General features: G+C 43.3%; 1 protein-coding gene across 2 annotated transcripts in view; it reads right to left on the reverse strand.

Annotated features, from left to right (window-relative positions):
- The window catches only part of trappc9 (trafficking protein particle complex subunit 9), a 153,441-nt gene that overhangs the window by 58,878 nt on the left and 70,630 nt on the right, over positions 1-23,933 (reverse strand). For both annotated transcript variants that reach the window (XM_083680159.1, XM_083680158.1), the window contains 2 exons: positions 18,166-18,308; positions 8,849-8,959 (listed from right to left, as the gene is read on the reverse strand). In XM_083680159.1, coding sequence (XP_083536285.1) covers positions 8,849-8,959; positions 18,166-18,308 — 254 coding nt within the window. The remainder of the gene's footprint in view (positions 1-8,848; positions 8,960-18,165; positions 18,309-23,933) is intronic.

Here is a 23,933-nt window from a genome sequence, read left to right on the forward strand (position 1 = left end):
TGGGAGATAGGATGCACCCTCTTCACCCTACTCTCTATGCATGATGAGAGTGCAGCGAATTCCCTCAGACTTGATTCAAATAATGAAAACTTTGAGGGTATAGAAAAACAGAAACACGACAGCACACGTTCAATGCCCATGCACATAGATGGATTTATATACTGTTGTCGTACATCTGTGGAAAAAATAAGGCAGACATCTCACACTTTGACACATTTCTACAGTGACAATAAGTCGTGTTCAGAGCCAGTTCAGGCATGGTGTCAGCTCAGGCATGTAGATAGGGAGAAAGGAATCAAATAGCACTATGTGTTTTATTCATTCATTCATTCATTCATTTTGCTGTGACCAGTATGGGGAACAGTGTCAAGGGGAATGTGTTGTGACACAGGTGTCGGTGTGCAGCACGCTGAAATAAATCTAACCACAGATAAAACTGTTTCTTCTGATCTGAACTGTACTTGCTTATTAAATCTATTCTGGGATTCAAACAACACCTTTTTTTGGGTAAACAGCTAAGGGATGGGGCTGGAGAAATCTAAGCACTCTCAAATTAATAGACAGGGCTATGGTTGCAATGACTGACCATCCATGAGATCAAAATTATAGTTTTAACTGTGTTTTGAAGCTATACAGCGTTTGTTTACAGTTACATTGTTTCAAAACAATAGAGTAAAATAAGCCTATATTTTGTGTTCTGATGGGATACAACAGTTGAACTAAGTTCATGAGACATTTATAAGTTATAATCTCACGAGCTCCAACATTAGACATTGGTCTTGGAAATTGAGGAAAGACTGCAATCTATACAGCTTTTGAGCCATTACTGGATGCCTGCAGTCATCTCGAACAGCACTCCCTATTTTATGGGTGTAATAATATCACCCTGAGACGTCGCTGTGAAATGACCTCTACCTAATTAAATGCTATGTTGCCTCAGACCAAAAGCACATGATAACCACATTAGAGTCCATTTACCCCCATCCATTGAAATGGTGTGAATCATCCGATTGCAGGAGTCATAGAAATACCTCTATGCTCATGGAAAGCAAAACCAAAGGTATTTTACGTGTGGTATAAAAATGTTTGGGAATTTTCAGAGAGATGCATATCATAATCACATCATCAGCAATTATGTCTGCAGAATCCATAGCAAGAGAGGAAAGAGAGAAGAGAAAGAGGGGAGAGAGAAAGAAGAGAGAGAAAGAAAAAGAGATAGAGAAATCAGGCAAATAGTGATTTTATCAAGGCATTTTTGCCCCTGCTTTAACAGCCAGCGATTGTGTTATTTAAGCTGAGAGAGAAAAAGGCGAACATAGTGGTTTGTGTGTGTGTATGTATGTTGGAGGCGGGGGGCTGCTTGTGCACGAAGTGGGGCTATTTTTAGCTCGCGTGCCGAAGCTCATGGGCGGAGATCCATGGCGGCTTGTGCAGAGGCAGGCGAGAGCAACAGGCTATTTTTAGACTGCTGACTCCCCGTAACCCTCGATTACCAGCAGCAGCATCAGCAGCAGCTCAGCTCCATCAACATGAGGCTCGCTCTGGCTGATGAGTTGCTATAAAAACAAATCTATACAGGCAATTACAGTGTGGATATCCACAGCAAACACCTGTGTCTGGTCATGCATTGATTAAGATTGCTGCAGAAGGCATTGCAGATTTTGATTAGACACAGATGACGTTGCTTTTGTCTCTACTCTAAAAACAAACGGTACAGTATAAAAGCATACGGGAATGTGTGTGAATCATAAGCTATCTATTGAGTTGGAAGATAAACCATGAGATGACACATCTCATCCGGGTGAACTAGAATATGGGGGTAAATGGGGTTGGAAGAAGAGGCGGGGGAAAGCAGTATGTTGCCTGAACTATGTCTCTCAAGTCACATGATTTGAGGCTATATCAAGACCCTGAGAGAGGTTTAAGAGACTCCTCCCACTCTGATGTTATTTCTGACTGGTTGACTCTGGAAGATTTTTCAACAGTTCTATAAATACGTGTGATTGAAACACACTCTGCAGACTTGCGGTAAGCAGAGATCTTGATGTTCTTGCACCTACTGTAAACACACTCATCCCCAAGAGAGCCAGGGGCTGTCTATAAAAATGTGACATTACAACTACATTCTAAATGTCTCTCCGGATGGACCAGTTTTACAAAAGAAAACTAGTGTGCAGTGAACATGTTGTCCCCCCACTAATGACGTCGCGCCCCTCCTTGTGTGAATTGGTGACAATTATTCTAACGTATGACTGAGAAGTTACCGGAGCTTGTGGTGCCTATTTGATTCATTTTCAAGGATTTGATAGTATTATTTGAAAACAGTCAGTTGGCTGAACGGTCCATTCTGAAAAGTGTGTACTCCCCTCTTTACACCCTATTATGAGTTTTTAATGATAACAACCTATCAATTTACACGCACCGTCACAAGATTAATCGGCGTCCCCTTGAAACAACAGATCTCTATGGCAAGACGCATCATTCACCCAAGTTTCGTCAAAATTCTCCGAGTGGTGTCGGAGATAAAGTGTGTGACATACAGTACAAACGGACAGAGACCGATTCATAGTCCCGTTTACAAAAAAAAAAAAAAAATCACAGATTTCCAGGAAGAGGAATTGTACACGTTGGAGAGCGCATCTCGACAGTCAGGTCTCATCTCTGTCAGAGCACCAGTCCTGCTCTCCTCAGCTGACGGACACGCAGGTGGCTTGCATGTTTTCATTAGCCCTGATGTTGTTCATTTCACACTTAGCGCAGTGACAGCAAATGGAGGACGAGAAAGTGCACTGCATTCATATGCAAGGACAGCAGAATCCAGAGAAAAGGAAACAAGTCATATTGTTATCTTATGGGTAAGGAAAGGATTACTGACCTAACCCTGCATTAAAAAATTGTGCTCTACCTTCTTGAAAAGGTGTAGGGAGAAGTGGAAAGGTGATCACCATGGAAACCAGCTTTGTTTGAGAGAGGTTTGGGGTAATGAGGCAGGTCTGCCCTGTGTGCGCATGCACACACACACACACACACACACACACACTCTCAACTATAGTTTTCAGGGCAAGCAGCTCCGCAGTAGAGGCTGCCATGGGGGCCTGCTCAACCCCCAGGGGGGATGCAGTAACAGAGACGCCCCCCCCCCCCCTTCCCCCTGAGACTCACAGCTGTGGTGATGATGCAGAGAGGGGGGCTACAATGTGCTATGCTGCCAGGAGAGACTTGGAAAAAAAGAGGTTCATCGGATGAACATGATGAGACAGAATATATCAGAATAGCAATCCTGCATGTCTAAAAATAGAAATGCTACTATGCAGGCACTAACAATACTGTAACCTCCAATGTAGCCATGACTACATTGGCTGACATTCACTCACGTTTTAGAGGCCAATTATCCTATCTTGTCTGATACGTTTAGAGATTTAGCCCTGAGGTTAGCCGTAGCTAACAAGAGGGTGCTAGCTCTGTAATGCGAACCGAAAGAGCTAGCAACTCTCAAGATTAGCCGTGTCCCCAAGTTGTAAAACACACAGCTAGCCAACCTTCCAAGTGGTTAGCCCTAGTAAGGGACATAGTGAACGTTACTCATGGCAACCAGCGAGGAATTATGTTGAACTAGTAAGGGTTCAAATAGTCTTAGATCTATGTACACCAAACCTTCCTGTGAACAGGGTGTTAATAATTTCCCGCTAGAGGAAAAAAATGCTTTGCTTTGCTTTTTTCCAAGCTAGCTAAGGGCTCAAATGGTCCCTAACTACAAGTACTTGAAGCTAGCCAACAGTCCAAGTGCTAGCGGTAGCCTACATGAGGTCTAGCAAGTTGTAATACTTTAGTAATTATAGCCGAGCTAGCAAGAGTTCACAAACTTTGTGAAATTGTGAGCACCAAGCTAGCTATTCCTTCTTGTGCTATCAACCTTCTCTCGGAGAGAAGCAGGTGCACACAAGGTGAAAATTCTCTAACTCGGCTTACCAAATTCAACAAGTTCTTCAGTGATGTCGAGCTGAAACCGCAGGGCTCAGGGAGAGACAACCTAGCGCCCAGGGAGAATCGTATGATTCTCAGTGGAAAGGTTAAAGTTCAGCAGCTAGATAGCCACAGGAGCGTACTACAGTAAGCTTCAGGTAGTCAGCGAGAGTGGAAGGGATAAAATGGGACCGCTTGCAGCAACCTTTATAGGCCGGGCAGTCGGCGGGGCTACCTGCTTGCAAGCGTCCTCAGCCTGTACAGGTGATTGAATTAGGGTTTTCAGCGAATAGGTACTTATAGTGCGTGTACTGATAGAGAACATATTTGCAATCAATATCAAATTTAATCTACAGAAATAATGTCATCATGGTCGCAGGAAAGATTCACCTCGCATTGCTTTGCCATTGGCCAATACCTGTTGAATTGGCTGTGCATTTGAAAGTATGCACTATACACTATAAAACATGAGAAGCAGTGGGCTACCTTGAGCAAAGAGCTCAAAGGAAACCTCAAGAGAAAAAAACCCATCTCAAGTCTCCGAGCTATTCATGAAATAACATTGTTGGATGAATGGTGCAAAGAAACCTGTAAGGATATCAAGTAGCTGAGTTGAAAAAGATCCCCACACAAAGAGATGCACAAGGACATTCACTCTGCAGTGTTATTTATCCAGCTGACACAAAGAGAAGGATGCCTCAAGGAATCTCCCATCTCCATGTCTGTCTGACTGTCAGCTACAGCTCAAACACAACTTCAGGCGCTTTATGGAGTCAGGAGCACAGTGGCCATTGGCTTTTCTTATCACGCTCATCTTAAGGCAAAAACATTTGTCAGCCTTTTGTTTGCACGCCATTTGCAAAAATGTAAAATAAATAAATAAACTTGACTTAAAAAAACAGTTTTTGTTCAGTCCACAAGTTTGCATAAGGACTGTCAAATCTTGGTAGGTTAGACAGTCTAATCTTGCCCACCAGCCAGTTCACTCTGTTGAGCCTTCTGATTTCCCAGAACGGGACTTGACTGGAAGGAATGTGGAATGCCATAGGTGTTTGAATTTGCCAACTCATAGCTAATTAAATCCAGTGGCTGTTTCATCCACTCCTGCCATAGGCTTCGAGACAAGTCCTGTTCTGAGGCACTGGGAAATCAGACGGCTCAACAGAGAGTGAATAGGCGAAACTAGACACTTATTGGTTGGGGATAATACCCTTACATTCTGTAAGCTACAGTATATTCTCTGACTAATGTTCAACATTCAATGACTAATGTTGCATACATCAATCACCACCTGTGCATGCCTTTGATGTGGTATACAATCAAATAGGAGAATATCTTACACTGTATACTGTAGATTATAGGAAAATATGCATACCTACTTCATAGAAAATACATTTTGTGAAATTCCACTTATTCAATCCATGGTAATATTGGTACTAACTGAAACTTTGCTGAACGAAATTACCAATTTAGCGGCGATGCCCACTAAAATGTAGTGTTGCACAGTGCTCTTTAGCGGAAGCATATTGGAGACCTGAATGCGGGCGGTTTACATGTGACTGTTCGAGACAGTTTAACTGTTCTCCGCAGTGAGAACCTAAAACAGAAAAATAGAAAAGCTGGTATTGAAGAGTCTGACAGAGGTCTATTTTAAAATCTTCCCAGGGCTTCCTGACATCAGAGGGGCCATTCTCATTCAGATCTGCTACACTTTTTTCTTTCACCAGTAATGAACAAGAACGAGGGGGTAAAGACCTTGTACAAGACATCTCTTTGAAAAGATATGAGAAGATGAAAGCAGTCAGGCCTCTCTCTCTCTCTATCTCACACACACACACACACACACACACACACACTCACACACCGTGAGTCTCTGCTCCTTGCTTTTCAAAACCAAAAATGGCCAGGGTGTACGTGATTGTATATGACACCCATCAAGATATTTGGCGACATGAGCAGTGACACACCTAATTACAAGAGACTGTAATATGTATTTTACTCTGCATGAGGAAGTAACATGAAGCTGTGCTCTTTTTGTGTACAGTATCTAGCTCTGTACCTAAGCTCCATGGAATCAATTAAAAATTGTTTGTATTTTTCAGGATGTTTTATTGTCATGGGAACGAGTCAAGATGATTGACGGGGCCATTCATATGCACTTAGGATTGAGCCCTTGCTTCAGACGTCCTTGGTGAAGCCTCAAAAAATACATCTAACACCTGACACCTCATTTATCATAAACTAGAAGAAGAATAGGAAGTGACAGTGCCATCTGAATTGGAGGAGACAGACACAGAGAGACAGGCACAATATGTTTCAGCAGACGGGGTCTCACTGCATGGCCTCTCTCCTCTCCGCATGCACGCCATTTCCCTTGTCCCAATGATCTGTGTGTCTCAACTGAATAATAAGCAACACACCAAGGCTCAGCTGATCAATGCAGAATGTTCCCTGTTCAGCATCAGCATGGACTCTGAGAAGAGCCTAATCATAATAACCAATACCCTGAGAACTCTGGTGGTAAGGTAATCTGGTGGTAATCAATGATGTGGTCAAATCTCTACATGACTCATCCTTGATCAGGGTCAAAAGGTCAGACAGCTGTTTAAACAGGGTAGAAATTCTCAGTAATTTCGCAAAACGCAGAGTATAATCTGCAGAATAACCTGTAGAATAATCTGCAATAGGTCATATAATTGCTCAAAAGGAAAGGCAAGATCTCAACAATGGGTTTTGTTGCAAAAGCTAAGGTCTATGTTTTGTGAAATTGTGTTTCATACAAAGGCAGGCTTCAAACTTATTGATGGCATGAAAAACACTTAACATTCATTTTCCCTTCATTTCAATGCAGTGGAAAATAATTTCTTATAAACCCAGTGTGGAAGACCCCTTTTGATCTTCATTGAGATGACATGCTGTCAACAAGCCAACAGTATTTTAGCTGCCCATAGAAATCTAGACAAACAGAATTTTGAATTGGACTAAACAATTGAAACACTTTTAATGTAAAAATACATGCACTTTCCACAAAAGGAAAGGCAAGATCTCAATAATGAGTTTTGTTGCATGCTTCAAACTTATTGATGGCATGAAAAACCACTTAATATTCATTTTCCCTTCATTTCAATGTAGTGTGTATTGTTGTACGCAAATCAATATTTCCTGGTCCTCTGTGGCTCAGTTGGTAGAGCATGGCGCTAACAACGCTTAGGTTGTGGGTTTGATTCCTGCTGGGACCATATACTGTATACTGAAATCTATGCACTCACTGCAATGTAAATTGCTTTGGATAAAAGCGTCAGATAAATGGCATATATTATGAATTCCCATAGTGACTACAGTACAAGCGAATGGGTGGTACCGTCACCACAGTGAATGTATTTAGTTTATTTAATATTGAATAAACGCTACAAAACTATAAACGCTAAAAGGATGATAACCCAATAATAAAATGTGTAAAAAAACCTTTCATTCATAGAGAGCATAGAAACTGGGCCCACATTTGCAAAGAGTGTTTACCTGTTTCAATGTATGGAAGCTCAGACGGGGTTCAGTGAGCTTTGTTTCCAATGCGGCTGTAATAACAGCGATTAAAAATGAAACACTGACCTGACTGTGCACTGGCTCGTGTGCACATTTTTAATTAAAACTCTTTTCAAGTCTTAGAAAACTTCCAGCACAACCTTAAAATACATCTTTGCCAATGCAGTGCATTCCAAACATGTTATTACCACAGAGGACAGGGCCTACAACTCTAAAAGACGTAATGTATGAACCTCCGTTTCCTGAGTTGCAGTCACCACTATATGAACCAGTAGTGTACAGTACAAGAAGGCAAACAAGGCTACACAAGAAAACAACTAATATATAAATATTTAAGTGGACGTGAAATTACTAAAAATGTGTTGAGCTGACACACGCTTCATTTTTCAATAGTCTTACAGTAAGATTATTCTGGTTATTCTGTGAATCCTCTTGCCTGTTTGGCTGTGGCTGAAAAGAGCACCCCACACCACCCCCTGTTCCTCCCATATCATTGCATTTCTCCCCTGTGAAGTAAGGCATATGAGTCACCACCGTGCACCCCCACTCATGGCAAAGGAGGCTCCAGAGAGATAGCAGTGACAGGAATCATAATTTGCTACTGTTCAGAGGAATAACGGCAGAGAGAGGGAGGGAGGGAGAGACGAGAGAGAGAGAGAGACACACACACACACACACACACACACACAGTGGGTAGGAGGGAGGTAATGAGAGGGAATAAGAGGGAATAATCCTGTCTCAAGAAATGGCTCACTGTATACAAATCTCCAACATGTCTTCATCAATGCACAATGAATGTGTTGACATGAGATGTCGCTGCTTTGCTGTTTAACTAGTTCCCCGGGCAATAAACTAGAAGGGGAATCTGGCTCATCTTGAGACAATCTCTTGTTTTTCAAACAAGCATCAGTGTAGAGGGGACTCATGACATGATACTATAAGGATTGGGTCCCTGGTGCAAGGAAACACAACTTTGTCAATATGTAAAAAATTAAAATGACATGAATGTTGATAAAGGGGGCAAGACACAGTTGACACCTCCAGACAAATCCATACCAGGGACTGCGACCTCGTTAGCAACATGCAAGGCCCAATTCAAGCAGAACTGTTAAAGTTACTATTGTATTGGACATAGTGCCATACTGGGGTGCACACACGATCTGCTCTATAAAACTATACTTCATTGACTTGTTTGAATGTGGCCTTGAATATAAGCTTGTGCAACACATTCATCTGTATGATTTTGGGGTTCATTTTAAAGAGAAACCTGGACACACACTGTCATCACATCGTGTGTACTGTATTGCGTGGCTAAGACCACGGTCAAGAGTTTGAGCCTCACCTCTGACACTCGCTTGCATGCAGGACCAGGTCCTGGTTGTTCTTGGCGCTGACGGTGAGCTCGTGTTCCGTGGAGTTGAATACGTCCAGCAGCAGGTGGCACTGGCGGGTACTGTGGAGAGGGAACCAGAACCTGTCAGTTCCAATACTCCTGTTACCTTACAAGTACATGGACTAATACACTGACAAACATTCAACCTACTGTCAATGGATCACTGGAAATGGAAAATGTAGTCCTTGAAACTGTTCTGCAGCATCACAAATACATTTTATATAATATAATATATAGGCTATAATCAACAAGGACCTATAGCTTGGCTGCTTTCGTGCATGCATGCAAACATACACACACACACACACACACCAGTGGACCAACACGTCAAACTTGGCCTTCGTTTAGCCAATACAAAGACTGTGACAAACTCTCGACAGACAGACACACAAAAGGCATAGGAGATGAAGAAGATGAACAGTGAGGAGCACTCATCAGTTCTTGTCACAACATCAAAGGTGGCGGTCCTTTCATCGGGCACAGTGGGCCGCCTGCAGGAGGCTATCTCCAGACCACGCTGTTACGTGTTGGCTGCTTTTCACATGCAGATTCTGAGTGCCCATTTGCGATTTAGATCAAGGAAAAGGAGGAGAAAAGATCCCCTGTTTTCACAAGGTAAATCACCGCCCCCCCCCCCCCCCCCAGTCTCCTCTTCTCAAAGACAGGCAAGCTTATTTAGAAATAGAAACTCGAGAATCATAGAGAGTTGCCACTTGAAGTAAATAAAAAGGAGTACGTATCAAAAATGATAATAGATACAATGCTTGAATGTAGTCCATGTATGATGGCTTAGATACAAATAATCAGCTGAAATCAACAGGCATTTAGAATGAATAGTCATACACTCACCAAACACTTTATTAGGAACACCTGTACACCTTCTCATGGTGGAGGTGGCGTAATGGTGTGGGGAATGTTTTCTTGGCACACTTTGGACCCGTTAATACCAATCAATCATCGCTTGACTGCCACAGCCTATTTGAGTATTGTTGCTGACCATGTGCATCCCTTCATGGCCACAATTTACCCATCTTCTAATGGCTACTTCCAGCATGATAATGCACCATGTCACAAAGCAAAAGTCATCTCAAACTGGTTTCATGAACATGACAATGAGTTCAGTGTTCTTCAGTGGCCTTCCCAGTCACCGGATCTGAATCCAATAGAACACCTTTGGGATGGGGTAGAACGGGAGATTCACAGCTTGAAAGTGACCTGAAAAATCTGCAGGAATTGCATGATTCAATCATGTCATCATGGACCAGAATCTCAAAGGAATGTTTCCAACATCTTGTGGAATCAATGCCACGAGGAATTGAGGCTGTTTTGAGAGCAAAGGGAGGCCCTACCCAGTATTAGTATAGGGTTCGTAATAAAGTGCTCAGTGAGTGTATATTAGTGTCTTGTCTGTAGCACAAACGACAATGCATCTTAAAATCTACAGAGCTTTGTGGCTCTTTCAAGTTTAAGCCCTTGCTCTTTCAGAATTCTGGCTGTGGTGCAATGACATGGTCAACCTGGTCTTACCATATGTCCTAACTGTAATACTCTGGCTAAAACTGCTGGCTCCTCATTAACTAAACCTCTTCCCAGCGAAATGTGGGAAATTCACCTCAAAGCCATACAACAACTAAACATAGAACAAGGCAGTCAGCTTGTCTCTAAAATACAGCCAGAGATACTGAAAACAACATGCATCTAAAAGACAAACTATCACCCATGTAGGCAAAGTGAATGGACTCTTATCTGCTAACGTCCTTTGCAGACCACAAACCTTCCTTGCCCTCCCATCTACTGCCTCCTAAATCTCAGGGTTAATGGAGGTTTAAGTTGAGTTTGCCCAAGTCCCTAATAAACTGTAGGAGCAATTAAAGAAGCATATTTTTTCCAGGGGTATCCATGTTTCTTTAATTGTCTCTGTCTTTGTTGGAGGACATGATTAATGCGACGAGAGGGGCTGGTTGCTGATTTATACGCCAGGCAGTTTAGCTGGGGTGATTAATCAAGGCACACAGCCACAGTAGCCGGGGTTTGGAAACACAGGCCTACTCCTCAGACACTAAATACCCCCGACGTCACAGATAGGTCTGGGGTGAGGATAGGGGTTACCACCACTGGTTCTGTGCATCTGAATGTCTGGATCCAATAGTAGTAGTGTATAGTACTGTATGTGTGTGTACGTTAAGTATGTTGCCAATCTGATGAGTAAACTGGAAAATATAATTAGTATGGAATATATGATCAGCAGCCGAGACCAGTATGTAGTGGACAGCAGGTACTGATCAATCAAATTGTATTACCACTACTAATAAGTATGTCGAAGAATAATAGTTGGACTTGCTGAAGCAAGACCACAAATTAATACAACTCATTGTTTGTGAATTGCCCATAGCCTACTGAACAGAGTGCTTTTAATTGCACAAATTATGGGTTTCCCGAACTGTGGACCGTGAAGAGGTGGTTAGAAAAAAAGGAAATAGCATAACAGTTGGTCTACCAAACTGAACTAAAATAAATAAATCTATTCAATGAAAACATCCTAATCACATAGGCTATGCTTTCTTGCTCATTGTGTATGTCAGCTACTGTCCTCACCTCTGCGTGCTTGTCTGATCATTGCCCGGTGCTCTTGCAGTGCCCACAACATGCAACATTGTACAGTATAAAGCAGCGACCTGGACCAGCTTGACCCATCCCAGCGGGGAGCCTACGCCAGCAGTGAGATGTGCTACATCCATACCATGATGATACAGGAGCCTTTTCTGTGTTCCAATGCTTGAACATTGCAAATTAGTCCAAATTAGAAATACAGCCCAAAGGCTATCTTATGGAGACTAATGTAATACGATTACTGTGAGAATTAATGATTACATTCGATTATAATCGCAGGAGTAATTACATAGGCTAGCCTACTGTTAGTAGTATATTTTAATTTGACTTTTGGGGAAGCCAAGCGTCCTCACCTGCAGTATTACCTCCTCAGAGGAGTCCTACCCTCCTGGCTGCCAAGGTCTCAGTACCACTGTTCTAAACAGTACCATTTCCATAGGTATTCAGCTGAGTGACTGAGGAGGGAAAAATATCTAATATCTAAGCTGAATAAATAATTCAATGCCACCAATAGGGTTTGGTACTATTTGTCTCCATTTCAGTCTTTGAATCCGAAATTCATCTCACAGTACGGAGTGAGTCAGGCCTCAAAGTTACCCTTGGTGTTGCAAAGTGAACACCAAACTGACTATATTAATAACTGCTAATAATTTGCTTATAGGGTATATACTGTATATATTCATAAATTATTCAACAATAGAATATCAAAATAGCCATGTTGTGCACATCTTAAAGGGGCAATCTGGGATTCAAAACAGCAGATCCAAGGACTGACCATCCATGAGATCGAAATGATAGTTTTGACCATGTTTTGGAGCTACATGAATACAGTATTTGTTTACAAACAACAGAGTAAAACAAGCTTATATTTTGGGTTCTGATGGTGGAACTAAGCTCATGAGGCATTTATAGGTCACATCTTTCAAGAATCAATGCTTGTAAGCATGTGTGTGTGTGTGCGTGTGCGTGTGTGTGTGTGTGTGTGTGTGTGTGTGTGTGTGCGTGTGCGTGTGTGTGTGTGTGTGTGTGTGTGTGTGCGTGTGCGTGTGTGTGTGGGTATGGTAGCTACAGTAGTGCATGTGTGTGTTAGGGAGGGATTATCCCCCATCCTGAATACATATGAATTAATCATAAAAGGGGAGATAATAAAAGCCAAGAATGCACTTAAAAGGAGAAAGACCTTTACCAATCACGATTATGGGGGTGAAACTGGCAGGGCGCAGGAAAACACAGCAGCAAGATAATGAATGCCGCCTTCTATTTCTGGGGAGAGCTCTGTCACACTGACAAATGAGCCGTGAGATCAGCCATTCGCCGTTATTGATTGGAGGAGGAGCCCCCCCCCCCCACCCCCACCCCCACCCCCTGTTGGAGAACAATAATTCACCAAACCAAATAGACAGCAAATGATGTTTTAAAAATATGCACATGCAAATCAGCAGAGTAGTCTCTGCAGATCCCCCAACCTGTTGAGGAAATCACTTCTGCAGTCTACTTTGTCTAGACTACTACTACTATACTTTAAATCAAAATTGTATGATCCAACCACAGCAATGACACACTCAGGTAGGTTGACTGGTGCCAGAGACACACACAGGGGAAGTGGCACTGTGAGGACTCAGAGTCTCATTGAGGTGTGGGTGGTAGAAATAAATGGCTGCTATCATGGGAGAAGGCGAGAGGAAAAGTAGATTAATGGTACACAGTCCTTTGGTGTCAATCCTGTGGATTTCCAATCAATAAGTGCTGACTTTGCGCTCTTTTGGCATAATACGTGACATATCACCCCCGCCCACGACATGAAAGAGCCTTAATTAGGCTTCAGTTGGATTTAGAGTTCTGCCAATGTGTTGCCATTTATAGACGTCTGTGAGGCAATAGGGAACAGTAAACACTCTTTTAACATTAGCATATTGAAAAAGATTGAGCTACCAATGTGTAAAGAAAAATCATCTCAAGACAGAACATCACAATTGTTCACATCGGATAACTGGTCCCCAGCTGTTGCTTTTGTCAGTATGAATTTCCATAATAATAATTGTTAAAAAGGACACAAACGGATGTTTACAGGGGGACGTCAAAGTGAAAATAAACATTTCAAAAATTCTGGACAATTATTAAAAATTAATTAGTGAAATACCTGGTTTGGTTAAGTGATCAGCCCCTTAGAGTATACCATTATAAACTTGCTCAGGTGCAACCAATCAACTTCCAGATCAAACACCAGGCTAATTGCCCCCCACCTGACATCAATTGTAGTGGTTTTGATTACTTCAGAATAAAACCAGCTGTTTCTTGAGGATTCCACTACTAGAAGTGCATGGTTCTGCAAAGAATTCACCATGGTTGGAAAAGTACTTTCAAAAGGCCTCCGGGATAAAGTTGTAGGAAGGCGCAAGTTAGGTGAAGACTACAAAAAGATTTAGAAGGCTTTAGCTATCCCTCTGAGTACCGTTCAGAGCATCATTAAGAAGTGGAAGGCGTATGGCACCACCAACACCTTGCCTAGATCAGGCCGTCCGTCCAAACTGGATGACCGAGCCAGGAGGACATTGATCAGACAAGCTACCAAGAGGCCAAAGGCAACTTTGAAGGACTGACAAGTCTTTATGGCTGGGACACAGCACACCACCCAAAACACACCATAACTACTGTGAAGCATGGTGGTGGCAACATTATGTTGTGGGGATGTTTCTCTTCAGCGGAGACTGGGCAATTGGTCAGGATTGAAGGGAAAATGGATGCTGCCAAGTACACCCAAATTCTTGAGGACAACCTGCGTCCCTCTGCTAGACAGCTGAAGATGGGCAGGTCATTTACCTTCCAACACGACAACGATCCTAAACATACCGCCAAAAGAACAACGCATTTTTTATAGATTTTCAGAACTGTCGCCTTTTTTTTTATTAGTTTGATGTTGTATGGCTAAAACATTTTTTTTAATGGGTTTTGATTTCAGGCTGTACGACAAATATAGTAACTATTTCAAAGGGGTATGATGACTTTCTATAGGCACTGTAAGACAAAAAAATCCATGGTTTTAAAAGGTTTCTACCAGATATGGATCACTGGATATTTCACACATCCTCTGGCCCCCTTCACCTTCCTAACTAGCACCTTATAGAAGGGATGAAACCCCCAGAGAGGGTCATACGAGTGTGACGGATGGCTAGGCAGAAGGCCTTGACAGAACTGAGACAGCCCTCACTTCTGAGGTTAAGGGGCTCTTATGATGGATAGAATATAGAAAATAGAAGAAGAAAAAAGAATGAATAAACGTATTACCCTTAAAGGTACTTCTTATTGCCCATTAAAACAAGTTGGGTCCAATTTCCTGCTCTCAGATGTTTTATGCATACAGGCCCAGGTCTTTACTTTGAGGATCTGTGATAGGTCAGAACTCATTTTAAAAAGATAAGTCCCCCAGAGAGCCATGATGGGATGCTTCAATGGAATTTCAAGTGCACTAAGCAAACAATGGAGCAAGGGAGCAAGGGATGAGAGATGGGGAGGGAAGGAGAGAGAGAGAGAGAGAGAGATGGAGAGAGGATCTAAGCTTTCAGAGTGTTATACACTGGAGAGATATTATAGTATGACAGAGTCCCCAGTGCCGTTCGCTAGGACCACCATCCTGCGCCCTTATTGTTTAAGGGGGTTTTCTGTGAAAGACCGTTTTGTGCTGAATGACCTCTGTCTTAAATAGCACAGGGCTGTACGCTTGCCCCCCCCCCCCCCGACCCAAAGGAGAAAAATGGCTGTAATGGAATGAAGTGAGCTGCACTGGGCCGCTTAATCGCTCACTGGGCTAGAGAGAGAGATAGGGAAAGGGCTGGAGAGAGAGAGAGAAAGAGAGAGAGACAGAGAGGGAGAGGAAGAACCACTCTTTTTTCCGTCTCTCAGGTCCTTTTAAGACAGCCACAGGCAGTATAAAGCTCATCTTCTGTAGGTGGAAGGGGCAGGTTTCCATTCACCACTGCCTTTTCAAAGGACTCTTTAAACTCTCATTCAAGACTGCTGAAAGGTGAGGAACATTTAATATCACTATTCTAGAAGAATGAATGGTATCATAGATAAAAGCAGTTAATATCAGTCTCATTCTGGATGATAAATGGTGGAAGCCATGCATTAAAAAAAACATACACTACTGTAGATGCATACAGGTTTAAATATGCCCCTTGTAAGATGTTGAGACACAAGACACCCTGGATTGATTCCTGCTGAGACTCAACATGTCAACTGAGGTCAGTGAAGAAGCCCTGACCCCATCGGTCACCAGGCAGATACCCTTCTCTCCTCGTGCACTGAATTATGGGGCTCCTCTGAGAGTAGAAAAAAATAGTAGAATGCGAAGCGGAGGAGTTGCTGTATTTATCAACAACAGATGGTGCAATCCTGGCCATATTCACGTGAAGGAAAGCGTCTGTAGCTCGGACATTGAACTTTTGGCCGCAGGACATCGGCCATATTATTTGCCACGTGAGTTCTCACATGTTATTGTTGTGGTCGCATATATCCCCCCCCCCCCTCTGCCGACACGGAGGCAGCTTGTAAGACTATGCACGCTGTTATCAATCATTCATTGCAATCTCCGGGGATTTTAACCATGTCACCCTGACAAAAACACTGGCAACATTCTCCAAGTTTGTGAAGTGCCCCACTAGGGCGAACAAAACACTGGACCTGTTATATGCTAATTGTGAAGGAAGCCTACAACTCTACAGCAACCCCCCCCCCCCGGGCAGATCGGACCACAACCTATGTATGAGCCTCTAGTTCAGCAGCACTCTGTGATCTGTGATCTGACTGTGAGGAGATGGACACAGGAGGCTGATAAGGCTCTGCAGGACTGTTTTGAGACAACGGACGAGGAAGTTCTCTGTGAGTCACATGGAGAGGACATTGATAGTTTTTCACATTGCATCTCGCACTACATTAACTTCTGTGTGGAGAACACTGTACCTACTAGGAGTTAGTCAGTGGTGGCCAGCGCAGTGCTGTACCCGGTGGTATGCTGGGGGGGGCAGCATCAAGGAAGGTGACACCAAGAGGGTGAACAAGCTTATTAGGAAAGCTGGTTCTGTCCTCGGTGTCACCCTGGACACTGTGGAGGAGGTAGTCAATAGGAGGATGAGGACCAAACGCCTGGCCATCATGGACAATCCCTCCCATCCCCTACATGACACTGTGGCAGAGCAGAGAAGCTCCTTTAGCAACAGACAACTACGATCACGTTGCACAAAGGAGCGCTATAGGAGATCTTTTCTAATAAGACTGTACAACTCCTCCTCCGGCTGGCTCGATCGGGGTGATCAGAGTCAGGCTGGGTGATCATACTGGACTGTTGTTACTGTATATAATGTTTCACATGTCTATTTTATTCTATTGTCACGTTATTTTATTGTTGTTGTTTGGTTGTTTGTGATGTGAGCTGCTGTAAGCCTGTATTTCCCCTCAGGGATCAATAAAGTACCTACCTACCTATCTATCTATCTATCTAGAAAAGTATGCACATCCAATTCATGAGGTGCAGGACAGAAGAACATATCAAAGAAAAAATGCCTGCAACTCTGGTACATGCTCCCATGGTGACTTAATACAGATGCACAAAACGTTGTCTGTATTGTCACCATGGGAGAATACCAGAGTTGCGGACTTCCCTTTTTTCTCTCCCCTGAGAGTCTCACTCAATTAACAGAACTTTTCTCTCACAAAAACCCTGGGAAGTGCTGGGGAAGAGTTTGTTAATGGAAGATTGCTGTGAAAATGTCAACATCTTCCTCGGGACCCGCAACGCCTACGAAACACACATTGTCTAAAGCAATCTACAAATCTGGAGCCTGTGTCTGATGAGGGGGGGAATGACACTCGGTGGGGGAAGGGGGGAGGTGGAGAGGGGGGGTGACAAGATAGTGACGGTACAGCGGGAAGGCAGATCTATCACCAGAGGGAGAAGATGGATGGGTTAAACTGCAGATATTATTACAGCTAATGATTCACCTCAAGAGGCGATTACTGGGGTACGATCTGTCTCCCTTGCTCTGGGTTTTTCCACAGAGTCAGTGAAGCTGACAAGAGGGGTAGAGAGAGAGTATAATATCCATTCAGTGGAAATGCCATCTCTCAGATTCCCATCGTTAGGGCGGCAATAATGTCACAGAGAGAGAGAGAGAGAGAGAGAGAGAGAACCTGGTCTGCTGGGGTTAGTGTGGATATGTTTACCAAATCAGGATGAAAAGACAACACACATTTCACACTGGCATCATTACACCTAACGTGAAATGGAGTGGAACATGAAGATATCACTAATAAGGCTGAGGGGAGGCAGATACTAAGAGTCTGATAGAATGACCTAAATATATGACTGATAGATACAGTAGCAGGACAGATTGAACTTAGTCTAGAGTAGACACTATGTAGGTTGACTATCTACATCTACAGTAGATATACTACTATCTAGAGGAGACCAATAAGGGTGGTAATAATGGTTCAACAGTTGCAGGTGTTGGGACACTAGTGTTGAGAGGGGAGTTGTTTCGCTCAACCAATAGCACAAAAACTAGACAAAAAAGAAATAGCATAGCATAGCATACTGTATGTCTGTCTGAAACGGGATCCTCAAAAAAGTCGTTAGTAATGTTGAGCATCTCTCACTGTACCTGGTTGCAGGGAGGGTGCTGACGCGAGTAAAGAACACGGAGGGTTCCACATCCACGTGCACACCAAGAGAAAGGTCCCGATAGTAGCCCTCCACCTTGCCCGCACCTCCAGAGTACTTGAGGTTCATCACTGCTTCCAACGTCTGAGGAGAGAGAGAGAGAGAGAGAGAGAGAATCTCAAATAAGACAAGTTTATTCTGAGATACAGATTCCATTGTTGTGTAAGCCAACATTCTGATCAGTCGCCGGTTTCTAGAGGAATCTAGTGCATGGAACAGTGAACCTGTGTGATTGAGGTTAAAGGTAAAGAAGACTGCCTCCCCCCCCTGGCAGAAGGGGGAGGGGAGGTGGAAACGCTGCACAGCTCCACAGCGAGGGGGCTGGAGGAGAGGCGACTCAGAGAGGGTGGGGGTGGTGGTTTAGGGGGAGAGCAGGCGAGGGATGGAGAGAGGAAATTAAAAGTGACAGTTAATGGGAAGGAGGACTCGCTGACTCAGGCAATAGGCTAAAGGGGGCGAGGGTGCGGCTGAGGTGCTGCTTTTGTACCTCCACAGCGTACATCATCCCCACACATATTGCTGATGGAGGCACTTGCAGGTCCTTCCAGAACAGATTTGCCAATTCTTTATGATTTTCGCTTTTTATCTTTTTTTGGGGGGGGGGGCGGGGGGGGGGACTAAGTGGAATGATTCTGGGCTGGATGTCTGGCACAGTCACTCAGAACCAATTTCATCCTAATGACTACAGCACTCCTGGGGAGAGGGAGGCAGTATTGCCATTAATGTGGCCAGACACCTTAACACTAGTCGCCTCAACAAAGGTCCACGGGCGCGATGGGACACTTTATAATACAATTACTCGGCCATTGTGAAACCAATGTCCCCCTCCTTCCCTGACTTTTCCTAAATGTCTGTTTTAAGATAATAGCATTGATGGTGCGATTATCACCTGCCCCCGAAAGCGCAAATGGTTCTTTTGTGCAATCTTCACCGTAGCTTTAACCTCATCATGGTGAATCAAAACTGACTTTCCAGTTATGAATGGCTTACCCATTTCCATAATAGCTATTAGCAACACAGACAGAAAGACCATAACCATTATTTACATGAACATAATCATTTAGACTGGAGTGGGCATTTAAAATACAAAATGTGGTATTGATTGTATATGACGTTTAAGTCCTGACTAAACATAACCAGTGCATTATTGTTTGCATGGTATTTAATTCAATGATGACACTGTTAGACTAATGTCAACATATGGACGTCTACAGATCTCACTCTGGGTACTTTGGTTAGTAATGAGGGCCCCGGGCTGCAATATCCCATCCATTCCCACTGTGCGTGTATATTACTACCAAGTACTGTATCTTCATAACAGATGCTGGATATTGACCACTTCCTAGCTCAAAGCCATAATAGTGCCATTTCTAAAGCCTTTAGGAGCAGGTGGCCTTTGGACTAAAGGTGATCACTGCTTTTTTCACTTTCATGTGTTTGTTTGCAGTTTGACTGGGGTAAAAAAAAAAAAAAAAGAAAAAAAAAAAAGCAATTTGATGGAAAAATAAAATCAAAACTCTTAATGAAATGTAGCAAAAGCCTATTTAATAAAACTGTGAAGTTGATAAGTGGACAGAAAATGCAGCTCTCAATATAGTTTCAAATTTCAGCCTCAACTTCTGTTTTTTGTGAATATCGATTCAGGTCGGGCCAGCTTGGGTTTGCTGCGAGAGAGCTGTGTTTAATTTTTTTGTATAATCTTGCGTGACTGTGTGTGATAACTCGCAGCAGCTCTCTCCTTCTCTCTCCCTCTGCTATAGCCAGCGACAGATGCACATCAGCAGCACCTTGTTGTTATTTTCGTTTAGGGCTACATATAGTTCTCACACTTTTCTGTCAGTCCTAATTACTGACTTAATGTTTAAAAGGCTGCAAAAATATGAATAAACATTCCCAATTTGCTAATGTGCAACTGCTCAACATGCTCTCTTCTCCTGTACCTGACTAAGAGTATAATATCAACTCAACATATAATATCACCAATAATACCTACAGTATGTTCATCACCTATTGTCACATTATAAACCCATGCACGGCAGGGCTGTCTCCCTGTGTGAAATACCTGAGAAATAAGAGGAACCGTATGACGCAGGTAACAAAGCGGGCCCTGTGTTGTATTAATGGTCCAAACAAGATCCTCCTGAGGGAGAGAGGGAGGAGGCTTGTCTCGGACACAGTGGCAACGCTGGCGCACTCCCTCCCTGGCAGAGTCAGACTGGACCGACCCCAGAGTCCCTTTTCTGTTCAATCCGCTCTCCCCTCGGGCTCCCAGAGGACTCTATTTCAATCACACTGGGCTAAAAATAGCCCTGGCTGTAATGAGGCAAGCATGAAAGGAATAGGGCAGAGGAAACACAGAGCCTCGGGGACCGTGGCTGCTCACAGTCACAGAAGGGCTGTTTCACACGCATTCCACAACACTGTTAGAATGACAATGACCCCCCCCCCCCCCCCCCCCCCACCCCTCCTCAACCCATAGCCATTCTCTGGCCAATATTGGTACCGAGAGATAATAATGCACTGTGCAGTCTGCCTGAGAATATCTGAGCAATTTTAAATCCAAATTCAGCCTTGGAAAGGGGCATAATATGCACTGTTAGAGCCCATTTTCTGTAAAGCTATGAACATGTATTCCCCTGTCAGTAAAAGCCTTGTTACAAAGGAGAAAATAGGCTCTCAATGACCAGTGAAGGCATTTGTAAAAAGTACCAATATGATATAATTATCAAAGGTTTTGACGTTCAAGCTTTATTCGCTCTGTAAGCCTCAGAAGTTTAAACAAAAGCCATCCATTCACACTGCACTTTTCTGAGCAGGCATTCACTGTATTCCCAGTCATGCACATAAAGATTGAACAAAGAAGAACAGGAGAAAGGACTGGGGTTTGGTGAATGCCTTGCAACAGAGAGAATAATCCTGAAGCACCTAGTGAAGGAGGTTATGGCACGACGAGGTCATGCCTCCTCAAGTGTGATTCCTGACAGGAATATCAAGAGCAAGTCCATCAGAGAGAGAGGAAGACAGGGTGCAGGATGGCTGCTCTTGGTATCACAGTTAAAGTGGTTACAGGTCACAGAATGTACACATCATAGTGCCAAGGCAGAATAATTATTAAGTACACGGATATGAGCATCTTGAGTGGGCTGCAGATAGACAGCAGACCCTTTCTGCACTATACAGTAAATGTTTGGCTGCATAAAAAAAACTGAAAAATAAGTTCCAGAAGAAGCTTTGTGGGCTTGCAAAGTCTTATTTTGGTAGTGGAAAAAGTTTAAAGATGGTTTGGACGACAGATATATTTGTTGGATATTTGAAAGAAAGTGAGATTATGATAGTGGATACAATTTAAACATACTCTGGTTAGTTGCTGAAGCAAGCCCACTAATTAGGAGAAGGGGTTTGGGGTACATTTTTATTACATCAAAGTCGATATTTCACATCAAACTGTATAGGAAATATGAACACTAAACAGTATACTGTATATAAGAGCAATAGAGGTATTTTTGTTAAATAACACATAACCCTAAACCTTTTCAGTGAACAGTGCTCTCATAGCTCTGATGAAGACAGTGTCAGCAATTGGCATCAACCCATTCCTATCTCTGCTTCCATGTGTTGTAAGTAATGAAACAGCTGTCCTGGACATCATTAATTTCCCCTGTGCACTGTAAAACTGGATCTCTTAACTATAAATTGCCAGGTAAGCTGACACAGTCAGAGAGGAACTCACCTGTGACTGTGAGTGCAGTGTGTGCATGTGTGTAAGAGAGGGAGATATACACTCACTGAACACTTTATTAGGAACACCTGTACACCTCATTCATGCAATTATCTAAAATTATCTACCCTGCAGATACAGGCCAGCAGCTTCAGGTGATGTTCACATCAACCATCAGAATGGGGGAAAAATGTGATCAGTGATATTGATCGTGGCATGATTGTTGGTGCCAGACGGGCTGGTTTGAGTATTTCTAAAACTGCCGATCTCCTGGTATTTTCACACACAACAGTCCATAGAGTTTACTCTGAATGGTACAATAAAGAAAAAACATCCATTGAGAGAGGTCAACGGAGAATGGCCAGACTGGTTCGAGCTGCCAGAAAGGCTACGGTAACTCAGATAACCACTCTGTACAATTGTGGTGAGCAGAAAAGCATCTCAGAATGCCCAACGCATTGAACCTTGAGGTGGATGGGCTACAACAGCAGAAGGCCACGTCAGGTTCCACTTCTGTCAGCCAAGAACAGAAAGCTGAGGCTGCAGTGGGGCACAGGCTCACCAAAACTGGACAGTTGAAGACTGGAAAAACGTAGCCTGGTCTGATGAATCTCGATTTCTGCTGAGGCACAGATGGTAGGGTCAGAATTTGGCGCCAACAGCATGAATCCATGGACCCAACCTGCCTTGTGTCAACAGTCCAAGCTGGTGGAGGTGGTGTAATGGTGTGGGAAATGTTTTCTTGGCACACTTTGGGCCGTTAATACCAATCAATCATCGCTTGAATGCCACAGCCTATTTGAGTATTGTTGCTGACCATGTGCATCCCTTCATGGCCACAATTTACCCATCTTCTAATGGCTACTTCCAGCATGATAATGCACTATGTCACAAAGCAAAAGTCGTCTCAAACTGGTTTCATAAACATGACAATGAGTTCAGTGTTCTTTAGTGGCCTTCCCAGTCACTGGATCTGAGTCCAATAGTACACCTTTGGGATGTGGTAGAACGGGAGATTCACAGCTTGAAAGTGCACCTGAAAAATCTGCAGAAATTGCGTGATGCAATCATGTCATCATGGACCAGAATCTCAAAGGAATGTTTCCAACATCTTGTGGAATTAATGCCACAAAGAATTGAGGCTGTTTTGAGAGCAAAGTGAGACCCTACCCAGTATTATTATAGTGTTCCTAATAAAGTGCTCCGTGAGTGTATTATCGTAAGGGGATATCTGTACTGTAAGTGTAGGCTTAAGCCGGCAGAAAAACAAGCCTTTACCTGTTGAAGCTTAGCATTTTCTAGGCCTATATGAATCATGCTAGATACAGTACCAACAGCCAACAGGACCAGTTCAACTGTAGGTAGCCCTTTTAACAGTTTGTTCTGAGTGGTTTCCATAACAGTGAATAGCTGGAAGCCCACTGAGTGTTACTCATCAGAGATGTGTGGGTAGAAATCCCACTATGTTCCTCCTCTCCTCTCCCCCGTCACCAGACCCTCATGCACATGGATGGAACATATGACAGCTATAGGATGCCAGGCAGGGTGGCGGTGGCTTCGTAACAAAGAGATAGTGTCCTCCCTTCTTCGCTCTCCATGTTCCACAATTTAATTTGAAATAAACACCTCCACTTTAACCCAGGAGATCAATCGTCCGTCTGGCGGGCATGCAGCAAAACTAAGTGGCCACTTGTGGTACCATTGTAGTTCTCACTTGTAGTTCTTCCCTAAAAGACAATTCCCCAATGTAATTCGAATGACAAGTATTGTTCCTGGCTAAATCTCTTTCAAATATACAAAATTGACTGATAGCGACAGCTGCAACTACTACTGTACATTATATGAGATTCTCTGTGCAGTACAGGCCACTACACGTTGCACGTGTTCTAGACGAGAGACAATACTGCTCATGTTCCGTAGGCGGACAGAGGGAAATGGCGAGGAGGAGGTATGCATTTTATTGGCGGATTAGCGACACACAAGCTACTTCC

Source organism: Argentina silus (assembly GCF_951799395.1).
Source record: "Argentina silus genome assembly, chromosome: 11".
Classification (NCBI taxonomy): domain Eukaryota; kingdom Metazoa; phylum Chordata; class Actinopteri; order Argentiniformes; family Argentinidae; genus Argentina; species Argentina silus.